Source organism: Sinocyclocheilus anshuiensis, unplaced genomic scaffold, assembly GCF_001515605.1.
Source record: "Sinocyclocheilus anshuiensis isolate Anshui unplaced genomic scaffold, SAMN03320099.WGS_v1.1 scaffold166, whole genome shotgun sequence".
Lineage (NCBI taxonomy): Eukaryota > Metazoa > Chordata > Actinopteri > Cypriniformes > Cyprinidae > Sinocyclocheilus > Sinocyclocheilus anshuiensis.
The window spans coordinates 883319-900361 of NW_015546050.1; the positions used below are offsets into that span (position 1 = coordinate 883319).

Sequence of the window (17043 nt, forward strand, 5' to 3'; positions counted from 1 at the left end):
AAAAAAGCCGCTAAAAGGGTCTGAAAGTTGCTAAATCTAGTGCTAAAGTCGCGCTCGTGTGTGTGAGACACGGGAGCTGATGGCAGGGGGCGGTGGATATTTGTGGCGGTCAGTGTGGATATTGTGGATGAGTTCTTCTGTGTCATCACGTTCTATTAGTTCTACAGCTTCAGTTTCGGAACTTTCACGCTTAGTAACACATACAGCTGCTCCCTCACTACAGTGCAACAGTGAAAAGAGACCCCTTTCAAACAGTCGCGTTCCGAACGTTGTTTAAGCAACATACACCGGTATTGCGGTATTTTAAAAATCCATATCATAACAAAAATAAACACCGGTATTCGGTATGAACCGGTATACCGCCCAGCACTAGGCATACCAACACAATATTTGTAATATAGTCAATAAAAGAATTACCGGTCGTCAAGGGTCTGGACTCTGGAGCATTTTGTAAGGCACTGAATAAGCAGCACCACATCAGTCTTCATAAAGACTGATATTTAGTTCACACAAACTCAGCGTTTCAGGGCTTGCAGTTTGACCTCAAGTTGACAGCATGGCAGTGTTTGAGACGACACCCCTCCCAACTGCTGTCAGTCTGTCACAAGACTCTTCCAGAAAAAGACATCCACTATGGCGCACAGTTTTATTAAAATGAAGAAGCCCTAAGGACCTGGAACAGAACGTGGTAGGACAGACCTAGTTCTTGTTCCACTTAACTTTAATGAAAAGAATCAGCTAGAAGCTTGCTGTTTTCCAAGGTAGGCTATAGGTGATGGCATCTTCTTGCTGGTTTACACTGCAATCTGTGAGTCATCACATTAACAACCAAGTGTAATGAGTTTCTGGTGTATGACTTCGTAACACCAGAACTTCACTACTGAATTTCTAGTGTAACAGACATTTACAACATTGGTGATGATGGTACATCTGGACAATAATACCGTGGATCTCTATAGTATTCACGGTTTTCTTTGAAGTACCATGTAAATATTATATAAATGTTATAATCATTCAATATCACGGTATTGCCATCGGATACCATCACTGTACCACCACAACACCGTATTTGTTATCTGGGCATGAAGCACTTCAGTACTAATCATTGAAAGTGCTGAATGTAGAGTTGCAGTACTGCAGGCTACATTGTATGGATAAGTGCATAATTCAAAGAATAAGTATAAAAATGGATTATAGGCGAGATGAAACGACTTGAAACAGTATCCAGTTCTCTTATTTATCAAACTGTTGATGCAATAATAGCAATGGAAATGTCTGCTTCTTTTAATGACTGTCATGTCTGCATGTATTGTCATACTTAATAGCTCTGGCTTTGACTTTAAATGCCAAACAGCATCACACGAAGCACCAGCACTGTGTTACTCAGCTAAGCATTCATTTTGCAACCACTTTGCATGAAAAAGACTAAGAATAGACACTCAACCTGGCAGATGCACAATAGGAAACCCATAAATCTTCATGCTATGACAGCTTAGCCAACGTTGAATTTGTTGGCCAGTGTTTGCAGGATGCATTTGAAACTAGGATATATGGTGTTTGTTTACAGCGCTGCAAGCGTGTTGTGTTCCTTACCATTTTGCTGCCTGCACGACGGAATTCCCCCTCGGAAATGAACAGCAGTAAATGACAGCACAAAAATAAGAGGAAAATTCTGCTCTTGGTCTTGTTGTTTTGTGAAGAAAAGGCTGGTTTTAACACAGCAGCAGCGTAACCTATTTTCCGTCCGCTTCCGTGGGTTTCACTGCAGCAGTGACGCGAGGAAGAGCCGCAGGGCGCGGAGGGAGGGAGGAGCGGAGGAGGCTCGCTGCTATTGGACGACGCGCGAAAGAGGCGGGGCAAAGAAGCGCTGATGGGCGGTGCTTCGGTACATTACATACGGGAAACCTTTGCTCCACTCCCTCCCTTCACGCTCACTCAAACACAGTGGACTCGCTGGAGTCGGCTCGTTCTTACTGTAGGCCTACTGTTATTTTCATGTCCTTCCCATGGATATATGTCTTAATACGTCTAAAATTAAAACATTCTATGGGAGAACAAAGATTACATGGTTAGTGAATGTATAAATTCTTCCAGTTCCATAAATATCACTTCACACCTGTTAGTCATTTTTGTAATATCCTTGAGAGAAGCTATAATGGCATTATCCTCCAAAAAGTGACATTTTTGGTGGGTAAGTACAGCAGTACGGGAAATATAGATTCTGCTATGTTTTTCTGTATTAGTTTGACTTCAGATATTAACTTAATGTTTAACGTAATAATTGTTAACCATTTTTAGAAAACTGAATATGAAATCATTACTACTGTTTCATTATTCTCTCTATTTTTATAGAACATTATTTTTCCCCTTAAAGTCTGGAGTAACCTTAGTTAAACATACTTTTTAAAATCACCACAAAAAATGTCTGAAATTATATATATATATATATTCAACTATTCGCACTTCAGTGAGATGGACATATATATATATATATATTTGTTATGTTAAAACCTAATCTGATTGAGAGTCCTTAAACCCTTTAAGACGGTTTTAAAGTGGTCTTACCCCACCTTACTTTAAGGTCTTGTCGTGGTCTTAGGGTCTTACCTCATTTAAGATGTTAAGGTCTTGACTTGACTGCTTTGTCATTTACAAAGGCTCTGAAAGTGACTTTGAAGCATTTGCTCGATATATGAACTGTCTTAGGCCTTCCATCAAATTTACATATCATGAGGGTATCACTAATGTTAAATTGTTGCAAAGGGAGGCCTTCTGGATCTCGGAACTCAAGTCTTTATTTCCTCAGGCTTTGAATGAAGAACTAGAATTTTCCTGTTTTATTTTGTAATATTTTTTTTCTGTTTTTCCTATTATATTGTTATATTTGCATTGTTTAAATCTTTCATCTGTAATATTCTGTGCCAGATATGTCAATGACCAGACTCTCTTGGAGCTCACATGTGATAATTGAGGTCTACCTTTGTTAATTGAACTCTGATTGTCCTTAATTGTCAGTCTACTTGAAAAGGGTGAATGTTTGTTATAAAGTGAGCGCTGAAGATAGCAATGTGCTGAAACGTCTGCTTGCTCATGTCCATCTGTTTTTAACTCACATGCACTCTGCACTTTTTTGCATGATGCAATTTATTTAAAAAAAAATCTTTCCAATCTGCATTGGATTCAGTGTGCGGCTAGCTACCTTTTTTTTGTTCAATGTTAAGGTCTTAAAATGTTTTATGAACATGGCAACACCTAATCTTCTTCATATTTCATAAACGCTATGCTGCAGCGCCACCTGCTGGCTGCATGTTGAGATCATTTGAAGAGACAAGTGCTACTTTATCTTGGTAACCCTCTATTATCCGTCATTTCCAGTTGTGGGAAAATCAGAGTTTTTTTTTACAAAAAAAAATAAAAAATAAAAAATAAGGGTATTTCTGCAGTGACACTGGGGTCTGAAAACCTCTGTGTGGTGCTGCATGCATGCCGACATGTGCAAGTCCAAGAATACTCAAAGCACACCACATCCCATTTTTGGTATACTTTATTTTTCTTTTAAAGAGCATTGCCATTTTGAAAAATGGAAAAATATGGAAAAATACACCCAACTTACAATTATTGCACACAGATAACAATGCACCATTACAAAACACTCATAAAAAGACACACTAGAAATATATTAATATAGGTAAAATTTACTGCAAAAATGCTACATTTACTTGGATTAAACAAACTGTATGCTAACAATTCTAACATGAAATCTATATCAAATCTGTAAACTATAAATATAAAAGTGAACTTCATCCTCACTGGGTTCTTCAGAGGTAGACAACTGGAAGGAAAACTGCAAAAGAGACAACACAGGGTAACGTACAACTATTTTGCATTAGACACAATGCCTTGATTTTCCAGCAGCACCAAGACAAATCCAACAAAACTCGCACTTCATCACAAACCGTCACTAACAGGAAAGGCTACATACCTACCCTATCAGGAACCGCTGGTTCCTATTTCAATGAGAACGACAGTGTGTTTAGCTCAGTATATGTTGCTTCATGAGATTGTCTTCTCTCACAGTTAGCCATAGACTCTTTTACAGAAACAGTTCTTTATTGATCCACATGAGGGTGCGCGTGTCGTTGGGTTTACACTCGTACTCGATGCTGTTGAAGCTGTTCCCCCATTGGCAGTGGTCTCTCTTGTTGTAGTTGTAGAACTTGACCTGCCAGACGGTCTCGAAAAGCCCTGCCAGAGTGAACTGTCGAGCACAGAAACGACACATCAGGCGAAACTCTTATTTTTTAGTCACATGGCTGCTATAATATATTCCTCGTTTCAAATCCTAGTGAGCTGCATTGCTGTACTTCCTATTTCTAAGATAAGCTTCAAAGAGAAACCTCATAAACCCATTTGAAAAACCTTCAGCTTGTCAGGTTGTCAGTTCTCACCTGTATGTTGACCTGAACAGGTTGCCTCTCGCCGCTTTTGGTGTGTGTCACTCCCTCAGTGTCATACATCCCAGTGTACACTACAGACTGAGGGTCTTTAGACTGCTGCTCCAGAGGGAAAGTCACTCCGCCAATAGTCATGGATCTGAGGAATGAGACGTGTAGGTGAGACAGGGAGAGACAGTCACACCAACACCAGCTAAACATTGACAGCTTACTTATTGCATTTTTATATTACGATTTAACAAAACCTATTCCACATTCTGAATATCAGTCATTTACTGCGCTTATATATGTGCGCTGATGGAAAGCGTATGCTAAATTATAACAAATACCTCTTCTAAGTGAAACAGAAATTCAGATCGCAATGTCTATTCGAATTGTCAGACATCTTTGCCTAGATATGTGTAGGCCTACATGCAACAAAGAATACTTCATGCATTACAACATGCAGCCAGTCAGACATGGCTGATGCCTTAATCGTCTGGATTTGACTGCCAAAGAAAGCAACCTGTCAGCTCCCTCTGTCAGTGCATGAGATGTAGACACAATCCTGTAGGATAAGCCCCACAATCATGACATCCCATATGTGTCACAACATGCTACACACGGAATTCTGTGTTGCTTTCATTTCATTTCATTTATTTGTACTATAATCAGTTAACCATGACAATACTATGGTATTGTTTTTTTTTTATTGAGTACCAAGTACAATGATATGTATAGCCTACAATAATAATTCAGCATTACTGTCTTGTATAGGCTATGTCAAACTACTCTTGTGCTATAAAATGGTACCACTAGTCATTTGTAATTTTACATCACAAAAACACGTCGTTTATTTATTCCTATAAGCATGAAAAATTATTTCTCAGACATTGAAATGCATCAATGCATCTTATCTCTCAACGCTGATGCAAACCCAGCTTTATTCAAAACAAGAAATTTCAGTTCAAAATGAGACAACCAATAACATATTTTCAATTTCTGAAATTACTATCAAATTCTCAAATTACTATCTACTCACGTCGCCTCAACCGCTCCCGGTTTCACGATCACATCGATCTTATATTTAGTTCCCGTCAATAATTTGATGGTTCGGGTCTGACCGAATCTCGTCCCGTCCGATTTGAAGTAGACTGGTCCGCTATTCGGAGTGGTCTTCAGCGAAACGCCGATTTTAATCAGTTGGGGTATGTCAGCCATGATGCCAAATGATGCGGAGAAGGCAGTCAGGTGCAAGGAAACAGGTCAAGATATTTCAGGCTGAACTAAATCGTTACGCCGTAACGCGTAAAAAAACCACATCGCATAAAGCACGTCCAAAGTCATGTCTGCTGTTCCTGTCCATAATCCCCACACGAAGAGTAATCCGAACAAGCGCGTGTCTGTGCGACCTAATGAGATCAAGAGAGAGGCGGTGGAGCCCACTTCAGAATAACCCGATACAGCATTTGTGTGTTTGGCTTCATCATTCAAATATGCTTATGCCAAAATAAGTGACTTCCAGTACAGCAGGCTTCTGTTGCTCAAGGATATCAAGTGTGACCAGTAAGTCTTTGCAGTGTTGCCACTGAACAATAGGCATCAAAATATTATGGTAGGCTATATTTTGCTTTTTGAGCATGTGCCATGCATCAAATACAATATTTTTTTAACTACCTTTAAGTACCATGTATTGCCCTGCTGAAAAAAAAAATAATAAAAAAAAAATATATATAAAAAATAAAATAAAATACAGACTATACGGATGCTTCACATAATACTGTACATGTGCAAAGAGAAACATCGTAAGTCATATATATATACACATACATACAGGGCCGGACTGGGACACCACTTCAGGCCGGGAAATCTCACACTCATCATACACCCACAACAAATTTTGAAACCACAGAGACAACCCTATTATTTGTATGGCCGTCACATAAAAATGTCTAAATCCTAAGGCTCAGGCCATGCAAAATAATTAAAGTTTCTCTCTTGAACAGCACCTTCACTTCCCTTTTCCGTTTCTTTGTTTTCTTTGATATCGCGTTTTCTCCCTTCTGTTTATGTGTGTACATTTTTTATAAAAAAAATTTTTGGCTATTTTTCTTGTACCTGTCACTTCTTTACCAGCAGGTCTACTTGTTATGCACAGAACAGTCTCCACCTCGTTGCAAAACAGCCACCTCATTGCAATTTGTTTGCACACAGTCTAAATTTTAGTTAAATTCAATGGATTACATTAGGACAATGTGTTATTATTGTTATTTATCTTAAAAATCTATTTAATACCCGAGATTAACAAACCTATATTTCATACAAATATTTTACAATTTTCTAAAGTGCCTAAATGTCAAAATCAGTACAATATGTTTATAGGAAAATAATACTGAACAGCAATACTCATATCTTTTGTGGTGTTGTCTGCTCTAGCTCCCTCCTTTACTATAAATTGATGTGAACATCTGGCTGCTACATTTATTAATGCAACTTTACAATAGATAATAATGATGTCCTTTAACATACAGTATTCTGACTGTGGATAATAATGGGATGCTAATATTTGCTAGCAGTTTAATACTTAACTAAATTAACAAAGACAAAAATACAGTAGCCTATTTACAGATGAAACTGACCTGCGCTTGAAGCCCTGAACAGGTCAGTAATTTTGCTACATTTCGCTGCTGCTTCTTGCCACTTCCTCGAGTCCCGCGCATTATTGATTCCTAAACTCGGAGTCAACCTACTCAGAGTCAATTGAACTAACTCAATTCAGCTGCTCTGAACCCGAAAACTCAGAGTTTCCCATCTCAGGGTAAGTCAACTAAGAGTTCAAGTTTTAACTCAGAGTTTGTTGAACCTCCTTTCTGGAATACACCCCTGTTCTGACCCCGAAAACTCAGAGTTTCCTATCTCAGGGTAAGTCAACTCAGAGTTCAAGTTTTAACTCAGAGTTTGTTGAACCTCCTTTCTGGAATACACCCCTGTTCTGACCCCGAAAACTCAGAGTTTCCTATCTCAGGGTAAGTCAACTCAGAGTTCAAGTTTTAACTCAGAGTTTGTTGAACCTCCTTTCTGGAATACACCCCTGTTCTGACCCCGAAAACTCAGAGTTTCCTATCTCAGGGTAAGTCAACTCAGAGTTCAAGTTTTAACTCAGAGTTTGTTGAACCTCCTTTCTGGAATACACCCCTGTTCTGACCCCGAAAACTCAGAGTTTCCTATCTCAGGGTAAGTCAACTCAGAGTTCAAGTTTTAACTCAGAGTTTGTTGAACCTCCTTTCTGGAATACACCCCTGTTCTGACCCCGAAAACTCAGAGTTTCCTATCTCAGGGTAAGTCAACTCAGAGTTGGTTGAACCTCCCTATTGAAATGGGCCCAAGTAGAGACCCACAGGGACCATTACAGTGTCCATTAAAACCAATACAACTCCCATTATAACCAGTAAAACCATTACAAATTCTGTGATGGTTTCTATTTTTATTTAATTTTTTCAGCATGGTGTAAATGACATGGTAGACTTATATGAACAAGAATCAAAACCATGGTATCAAAATACAAGTCACACCATTACTATGTAAACACCACTGTATTTGATTTGGTAATCACTTATCACAATACAATGCATATTAGTATCATAATACCAAGTACAGTGGTATAACCACCATCTGATATATCACTGTGTCATAACAGTTCCACCTCAGTACTTTTTGTGTTCGTCTTCAGTTTGACTATTTTGTCTGTAATATTTGGGTTAGCTTCCACTTTTGGCAGCATCTGAAGACACTGAAGATGAGGTAATATATAGAAGATAAAAGTGTATTATCTCATGTACCGAGGTACAACTCTCTCACTTCCTTTCAAAACCACGTGTGAAAAACACCTTTCATTTGGTTGATTTAAAAAAAATACATATCATTAAATAATCCAGTAAACAACTGGATAATGTGTTAAATTCTCAAATGGGTGTTACAACATTACTTTTTTATTGTTGATAAACTTCAAACACATCCTAGGCCGGGTCAGTGGCCGCAAACATGCAATGCACTACTCTTCTGAAACACAGCTTCAACTATCTTCATTCAACTTCCTGTGAGTTTTGTTTTTCTAATGTGATTAGTTTGTTGAAGTATTCCCACGAGTGCAGGCTTCAAAATAATAGGTTCAGCAAAGGGCCTCGTTATTAAGACAATACGGTTCTTTGCAGATGTTAAATAGAGGTTGTTAGAAAGGAAAGGCAAAAGAAAATGTCTATTCTAGCAAATAAATAAAATGTTAATATACATTTTCACATTCAAATTAAGACCAGAATGGACATTTTTTTTGTCTTTGTCATTTGTCTTTCATTGACAAGCATAAAATAATCATGGGTGCCCATGGGTTCGTTATCTCTAAACACAAGCGTATCGTTTGCCCTCTGACTCGTTTGTCTGTGGGTTGAAAACACAGAGGAAACTAGCTGACCATGAAGTTGCCTGTCAGGCAGTGCGCAACTTCCCTTTCATCAATATGTGTCTATAACTGTCAACTGAGGTTACACGTCAGACACGAATTTGGCTGAACTGCACGGGTCTTACATTCATTTACATCCTGTAGACTGAGACTCACTGTTTTACTTCATAGCAATGGAACCAACAATAATCAGAGAAGGATACCTAGTGAAGAAGGTAAGACTGGGGTGCTATCTTCCATTTATCTGTGATTCTGTGGCTTTTCTATGATGTGCTTCAGGGTTATGGAGCATTAAGTTTTCTGTAAAATGTGTCAGTGTCAATATCACTGGTGACCTTAAAAGGACATTTTACTGCCAAGTAAAATTAAAGATATTCCAAACAAACTCTTTATTTAAAATCACTGGACTACATGAAAAGAAACGACAAGATGTTTCGGTGTTCATCCAAACACCATCTTCAGTTCAACACTGAACATTTTAACCTGGGTGTTTTAGAAAGTCGTGAATCTGCATAGACAAAATTAAAGATATTTTTTTTTTGTAACTGAGACTTCAGAACGGGTCTTACATTCACCACTCCCTGTAGACTGAGACTCACTGTTTTACTTCATAGCAATGGAACCAACAATAATCAGAGAAGGATACCTAGTGAAGAAGGTAAGACTGGGGTGCTATCTTCCATTTATCTGTGATTCTGTGGCTTTTCTATGATGTGCTTCAGGGTTATGGAGCATTAAGTTTTCTGTAAAATGTGTCAGTGTCAATATCACTGGTGACCTTAAAAGGACATTTTACTGCCAAGTAAAATTAAAGATATTCCAAACAAACTCTTTATTTAAAATCACTGGACTACATGAAAAGAAACGACAAGATGTTTCGGTGTTCATCCAAACACCATCTTCAGTTCAACACTGAACATTTTAACCTGGGTGTTTTAGAAAGTCGTGAATCTGCATAGACAAAATTAAAGATATTTTTTTTTTGTAACTGAGACTTCAGATGAACCCAAAACAGCATTTGGCTAGTTGAGAATATTGGCGATATTTTGCAGTGCTGGCACTGAGCAATTGAGGCTATATTAGCATAAAAGTAACAAGGCAGGCTGTACTATCTTGGTTTTTGAACATGCACCATGACAATACTGTGTATGACAGTACTGATGTCATGTGCTGATGTTTTGTCATGTTTTTCCATGAAGTTGTTCTATTTCGGGAATAGAAGTGGAAACATCCTCCTTCTTTTCCAAAAAGACAGTCATTGCAGCATGTTTAATACCAACCCGATCTCATGAAAGTGCCTTTAAATATTTCGCCAAATAAAAACGAAAACTCGTGGTATTGATACACAAAAATGGACTTTGGCATGTATATGCTACGCGATGGGTAGGTTTAGGGTTGTGGGGTAGATGCGTATCATATGTACGCGAAAACTGCGTATCATATGCACGGCAACAAATTTCGTATCATATGCACGCGAAAACTGCGTATTATATGCATGCCAAACACATGCGTATCATATGCACGCCAAAGTCCATTTTTGCGTATCAATACCACGAGTTTTCGTTTTTATTTGGCGTACTATTTATCCGCATTTTCATTAGACCGGGCTCTTAATACATTTCATTTTGTCCACACATTTTGGATTGAACCCCTAAAAATTGTTTTGGAATAGCATTTCATAATACTCTTGTCTTTGAGAATCAAACAGAAATGATTTGCGCATCTGAAAATATAAGCCAATTCAACCCACAACTGTGTGTGTGAGCTAAAATACAGAAGTGAAAATGGCCTAAATTGAATATTTCCACTTCACTGAAATTCTTTCGCGTATTGAAATTCAAGCAGGGTTGATGTAATCCTTCATATCAAGCAATATGTTTCCTTTAGCTGTTGATTTGTTTGCAGCTCAACACTACTACTGCATTTGTATTCAGTATTTGTGTTGGCCATTTTAGGAAGCTACAGCACTGAACCGTTCTTGTTTTGCAGGGAACTGTGCTCAACTCATGGAAGGTGGTGTGGGTGGTGTTAGCAGATGATGCCATTGAGTTTTACAAGAAGAAGACCGACAACAGTCCGAAGGGAATGATCCCTCTGAAGGGTGCGACTCTCTCCAGCCCGTGCCAGGACTTCACTAAAAGAACGGTGAAGGAATCACGCACCAATATACTGCTGACTTATCTAGAGTTTTTCATGAATATCTTTCATATGCTTTTTTTCTAACAGCTAGTGTTCAAGATCAGCACAGCTAAGAACCAGGACCATTTCTTCCAAGCGACCCACCTTGAGGAGAGGGAGCTCCGAAGGGAATGATCCCTCTGAAGGGTGCGACTCTGACCAGCCCGTGCCAGGACTTCACTAAAAGAACGGTGAAGGAATCACGCATCTTTAATACCAATATACTGCTGACTTATCTAGAGTTTTTCATGAATATCTTTCATATGCTTTTTTTCTAACAGCTAGTGTTCAAGATCAGCACAGCTAAGAACCAGGACCATTTCTTCCAAGCGACCCACCTTGAGGAGAGGGAGCTTTGGGTTAAAGATTTCAAGAGAGCCATCACTTGTTTACAGGGAGGCAAGAAGTTTGCCAGGAAGTCAACGCGTCGATCCATTCGGTTACCGGAAAATGTTAACCTGAGGTATTACACTGTGATTTCAGTAATAAAACTTCGTTTTCAATTACTGAATAAGAGAGAGGCTGCATTCTGCTAGAAACAGATGATAAATAAAGTTTTAAAAACCCTGCTGTGAATTATAAACGTGTCAAAACATTACCTTTGTTTTGTCTGTCTGCAGTGAACTGTATGTTTTAATGAAAGATCAAGACAATGGAGTTAAAGAGCTGAAGGTAGAGAAGGATAAAAGGCTGTTCAATCACTGTTTCACAGGTAAGATATTCATTTGTGACCCTGGACCACAAAACCAGTCATAAGGGTCAATTTCTCGAAATTGAGAGTTATACGTCATCTGAAAGCTGAATGAATGAGCTTTCCATTGATGCATGGTTTGTTAGGATAGGACAATATTTGGCCGAGATACAACTATTTGTAAATCTGGAATCTGACGGTGCAAAAAAATCTAAATATTGAGAAAATCGTCTTTAAAGTTGTCCAAATGAAGTTCTTAGCATATTACTAATCAAAAATTAAGTTTTGATATATTTACAGTAGGAAATTTACAAAATATCTTCATGGAACATGATCTTTACTTATCCTAATGATTTTTGGCATAAAAGAAAAATCGATAATTTTGACCCATACAATGTATTGTTGGCTATTGCTACAAATATACCCCAGCGACTTAAGACTGCTTTTGTGCTCCAGGGTCACATTTCAGCTCCAGTGTTAAAATGAAGAACTAGACCAAACCTGTCTTACTACTACTACTATAAATGAGAAGTAATGCCGTGACCCAGCACCGAGGTGTTTTCCCTAGAGGAACATCTCTATTTAATCTCTTTAATCTCTCTTTCTGTGAGTTTTGTCGACCTGTAAATGTCTTCTGGTGGATCCGCTGGTAGGAAACACAGTGATCGACTGGCTGATTTCTGAGGGGAAGGCCAGAAACAGACCCGAGGGACTGATGCTGGCCACCGGACTGCTGAACGAGGGATTCCTGCTGCCCGCCGGAGACGTGTCCAAAGACGGCGCCCTGGCATCTCTGAAGATTTGTTTGTTTTTCATGTAATATTAAGACAGTTTTGGATCATCTGTGTGTCTCTGTAAGGGTGAGGACGATCCTCTCGGCTCCATTCATCTGCGTGGCTCAGTTGTGACGGCGGTGGAATACGTGCCTGATGGTATGACAACCGGTCCATCTAAATAATACAACTAAACACATTTTACATTTCAAAATGGTAAACCATCTATCAGTAAAATTACATTGTTAATATATATACACTGTATCTATATTACACACATATATTACAAAATACAATAAAAATTAAATAAAACTTTCAAGTGGGTTATCTATATGTTAAAGGTGCACAGTCTGGTTGGTTGAATTGTGAGGAGTGTAGTTTACCTGAAAAGCTTGGTTTATCTATCAATACAGAGGTTTTTTCTTTGTGTAGTTTCTGCTGATTTTTTGTACTTCTGAATGATTTTTGTGTATGGTTTGGTGTTATGGTTCCTGATACTATCTGAGAAAGCAGAGCTTCAGAGGCTTCATTTCGACACCAGCCTTTGCTTTTTCACGTCATCAAACAACACTAGGCTACTAGCTTATCAACAGAGGCGGCAGCCGTGTCTCGACATTAAGTAACAGCATTTCAACATTTTAAAGCACCAAACTACTAAATGCACGTTTAATATGAGACTCGAACTCAAAATGTCATGACCACCTAACGTGTGTAAACTAGGTAACCAGAAAAAAGACTTTCATTGTAAGTAAGTTTGATACTGTAAATATGATTTGAGTTTAACTGAGGGATGAGTTTATTCAGACATGACTAACTCCGTCACACTTACACCTGCTTTAACACCCTTCACTCACAGGATACTGAGTACTGCTACTCAACGCAAAGGTCAAGTGTGAGCGCTAACAGTTTTCAGCAGTTTTCTGAGATAACAGCAAACTTGTGTAGAAACATGTTATCACACCTTCACAGGAGCCCCACCGTATGTATATGCTATTCACATTTGATTAATATATTTTGAAAACTTTTTTTTCATAAACCTGATTACAGTATAATTCATTGCATACAGCTTAAGGTTTTCTTTTTTTCGTTAGGATCAATTCACTAGGACCAATTTTTCAATACTTGGGTCATTTTTTCAAAACTCTTCACAGAGTGAGCACGACAGCATCTATCATTTATCATTGCTTTGGTACAAAATGCATTCAGTTATTACATCTTTCACATTACATAAATTCATTTCTCACTCGGCCACACACATCACCAAAACTGTCTGTACCTACAGGCAAATTTGCACATTTTCTCTATTCAAAACACTTAAACTTGAGATTAAAACCTAACATAACACAAAACTGAGTAAGACAGTGATTTGCTATGCTTCCACGGTAATACCATACTGAAATATATTCTCATTCTAAAAGATGAAATAATTTCAGAACAATTAGATGTAGCTGAACACTTACACAGGTGTTAGTTTTTCAGCTTCACTGCATCTATACAGAAGTGGACAAATGAGGAATAGGAACCTTGCACTGTAATGTAAACATGGTCCATGTAACATTAACTGCAGTGAATTCTAACAGTAGAAAGTGTCACTTCACTATGTGAAGTGTTTTGGTAGTTTTTGTGCATTTTGAATGTGATATTTACTGCTGTTCCAAGCTGAATAGTAGCAATAATATGCACGCAAAAAGTAGCAATAATATACATGCAATGAAGTGGTTGCATTTATGGAGCAAAATAAATAATGTTATAATATTAAGAAGATGAAAAAAATTTACTACATACCTATGTGTACAGTAGGTGTGCATGCAAATACATGTTTACGACACAAGAGGGCAGTACATGTCCAAATAAATAAATAAATAAATAAAAAGAAAAAGAAATACTTAGTTTTGATATATGTGTTATGAACGGTGCAGTGCAGTAAATCTAGATTTTTCTCAAAAGGTGCTGTGTATATAATGTTGTAGTTTACAGATTTAGAATATATTGAGCGAACACTGCTGATCAACTTTTGATAAATTAGAGATTATAAGGTCTGGGTTTAAACTGTGGTTTATACTGGACATTCAGATGTGTGTCTCACTTCAAATAGTTCTGGGCTATTCAGGGAATTACATTTTTTATGTACCTGTATAAAAACATAAATTCAACATGAGGGACAATGCACCAAGTACTTCTGAAATATGAATATACTGTACATTTGTTCAGTTGCAGTGGACAGTGTAGCTCTTTCTCTTTCATTATTTGTGGTCCATTTTTGTAAAGATTGTAGATTTTAAATCATCTGCTTAAAAAAAAAAAAATGACAAAAAAAAAAAATTTCAGAAATTCAGAATGATTTCTGAAGGATCATGTGACACTGAAGACTGGAGTAATGATGCTGAAAATACAGCTTTGATCACAGCAATAAATTACAGTTTAACAGATATTCACATAGGAAAGATGATGATAATAATACCTTTTTTTAATTACTGTTTTTCAAATGAAATCAGACTTTATGAGCATAAGAGACGTCTTTAAAAAATCTTACTGAAACTTTTGAATAGTAGTGTAGAGATGACACATATGGGCACATAAGTTCAGTTTTGATCTCATAGAGTCTTTAATAATTCATGCATCAATTTATTAAGTGCCTATACTGTGACATCAAGAGCATTTTTGAATTGTTGAAGGTCACTCCGGTTAACGTGATGGTGTACAGTAAGAATAAAGACCTGTGAACAACTGGCAATACAATGCATTTAAAACAGTTTTAAATGTACAGGTCTTATTTTTGTATGGCTTGATTTGTTGTTCATCAGTAATGAATGAAGGGATCACAGTTTTCTGATTATAGTACCAGCACTGTAAGCACATACATTAATCTTGGAAGCCAGCCACGGAAAGGAACCAATTAGAAATAAGAAGAAAAGAGCAGTGATAGTACATTGAGTTCTAACTACAGCACCGTCAACATCTAGTAGCTTGTTAAATGCAATAGAAATGTAAAATTAGATGTTGTCATAGGATCACATCAAACAAAATGATGGAAAGGATCAGAGACTGGAGAAAAACAGAACATTAATTTAGAATCTACATGGCATATCAAGCTGAACAAGCTCAGTGTCTGCTGTTCCTGTCAGAATACTAAAGAATTTCTATTGTTATTACTGTTCATTTATTTATTACATGACAAAGCATGAGAAAAATAAAATTACTTTATGCTTTATGATATATATATATATCATAAATTTTACCAATAGCCTTCAGCACAACAGTGATTCTCGGCTGTGTTTGCTGTAGGATTCTAATTGGTTTCCATTCTGATTTAGTTGCCAAACCGACACAGCACTGAAATTATACAAAAGTAAATGTGTTGATGGTTTTTGAGGATGACGGCTATTGGTCTATTTGGTTATACTAAGCACCAGATGGATATGCACCAGAACAACAGAGTTTTATCAAACACGCAGCCATTGACCACAACCAAATAATACATGAAGCATTTTCGGTAACACTTCTTTTCAAGGTCCAATTCTCATTATTAACATCATTATTAACATCTATATAGTATGAACGTGCGTAGTATAAATGTAATCTGGACGTACTGCATTCACCATTTTGCCAATGTCACGTGACCTACCATCGTCAGTTGCGTCGCATCACTGTCATTCATAAATCCCCTCCTGTGGCTTCATGGGATAGTAAAGTGTCCATCGTATCAAAGAGTATAGAAGCCAAGAGGCGAAACTCTGATGCTTTTAAGTCAATATAAGTTCTTTGATTGTATGCACACATCAGAATAAAACCGGAAGTAGTAGGTCATCCGTGTACTTTTTTTTTTTGCTCTTTCATAAGTACTGTAAATTCGGACATACTTTTTTGTCACATACTGTTTTTCACCTACTGTATAGCAGGGAAGAATGCGGTTTCAGATGCAACCCTTGTAAGACGCAGCCAACAGATGCACTGATCAGTGTTATCATCGGAAATCCCCTTAACAGATGAAAGGATAGTATGTCAAAGGAATGGTTCTTGGGTTCTTATGTGAAGTAACTGGTGTTGAGTCTGCGATAGGGTAATCGGGATTCATGCAGGAGTCGAGGAGAACAGGATCGGAAGAGCACTGGAGCATCTGAGGGTAAGTACAGACAGGTTAGTAGCAGAATGTCCTGAACCTGGTAGATGGACGGCTGATCCAGGATTTCTGGAGGAGGAGGTGCTTCCGGCTCGGGGGTTCCTGGTACAGATGGAGAGAATGGTTTAAGGAGGGAAACATGGAAGGTAGGGTGAATGCAGTACCTGGGCGGAAGCTGTAGCAGGTAGGTGACTTCATTGATCTGCCTCTGTATGGGGAACGGACCAATATAGCGGGGACTATGTGGGGGTGTTGGAGCGAAGGGCATCTGCGAAGGTCTTGTGCCTCCGCACAGCGCGCTGGAGGTGGATGTGAGCTGAGTCCCACACGCTCTCGCTCGGAACCAGTAGTCCACAGCTGGAACCTCCGAGGGCTCTCCCGTCCAGGGAAAG

At 38.1% G+C, this 17043-nt stretch overlaps 3 protein-coding genes across 4 annotated transcripts in view; 1 reads left to right on the plus strand and 2 right to left on the minus strand.

Moving 5' to 3' along the window:
* The window catches only part of LOC107699153 (calcineurin subunit B type 1), a 24419-nt gene extending 22604 nt beyond the window's left edge, over positions 1–1815 (minus strand). The window contains exon 1 of the mRNA XM_016500338.1: positions 1594–1815. Within this exon, the coding sequence (XP_016355824.1) occupies positions 1594–1596 (3 nt within the window). The 5' untranslated portion in view covers positions 1597–1815. The remainder of the gene's footprint in view (positions 1–1593) is intronic.
* Positions 1816–3651: 1836 nt separating this feature from the next.
* On the minus strand, positions 3652–5874 carry cnrip1b (cannabinoid receptor interacting protein 1b). 2 transcript variants are annotated; one of them, XM_016500304.1, is made up of 4 exons: positions 5476–5874; positions 4449–4593; positions 4076–4258; positions 3653–3844 (listed from the first exon to the last, which is right to left on the minus strand). In XM_016500304.1, exons 1-3 carry the CDS (start codon positions 5652–5654, stop codon positions 4094–4096), a joined length of 489 nt encoding a protein of 162 aa, XP_016355790.1. In that variant the 5' UTR covers positions 5655–5874; the 3' UTR covers positions 3653–3844; positions 4076–4093. The 2 variants fall into 2 exon arrangements, with proteins under 2 accessions (XP_016355789.1, XP_016355790.1); XM_016500303.1 differs by having other exon boundaries at positions 3652–4258.
* Positions 5875–9455: 3581 nt separating this feature from the next.
* Positions 9456–13687, plus strand: LOC107699117 (pleckstrin-like). The gene is made up of 8 exons (XM_016500290.1): positions 9456–9547; positions 10879–10963; positions 11188–11258; positions 11349–11530; positions 11688–11779; positions 12412–12545; positions 12618–12690; positions 13683–13687. The coding sequence occupies exons 1-8, from the start codon at positions 9506–9508 to the stop codon at positions 13685–13687; spliced, it is 684 nt and encodes a 227-aa protein (XP_016355776.1). The 5' UTR covers positions 9456–9505.
* Positions 13688–17043: the final 3356 nt, after the last annotated feature.

Bases quoted from the DNA above. Each gene is read 5' to 3' on its own strand.
- cnrip1b (XM_016500303.1), bottom strand. From the start codon at position 5,654: ATGGCTGACATACCCCAACTGATTAAAATCGGCGTTTCGCTGAAGACC. The intron at 4,594-5,475 runs GTGAGTAGATAG...CTCATTCCTCAG, and splicing joins CCGGGAGCGGTTGAGGCGAC to ATCCATGACTATTGGCGGAG. The intron at 4,259-4,448 runs GTGAGAACTGAC...TGTGCTCGACAG, and splicing joins CTGTTCAGGTCAACATACAG to TTCACTCTGGCAGGGCTTTT.
- LOC107699117 (XM_016500290.1), top strand. From the start codon at position 9,506: ATGGAACCAACAATAATCAGAGAAGGATACCTAGTGAAGAAG. The intron at 11,259-11,348 runs GTGAAGGAATCA...TTTTTCTAACAG, and splicing joins AGGACTTCACTAAAAGAACG to CTAGTGTTCAAGATCAGCAC. The intron at 11,531-11,687 runs GTATTACACTGT...GTCTGTCTGCAG, and splicing joins CCGGAAAATGTTAACCTGAG to TGAACTGTATGTTTTAATGA.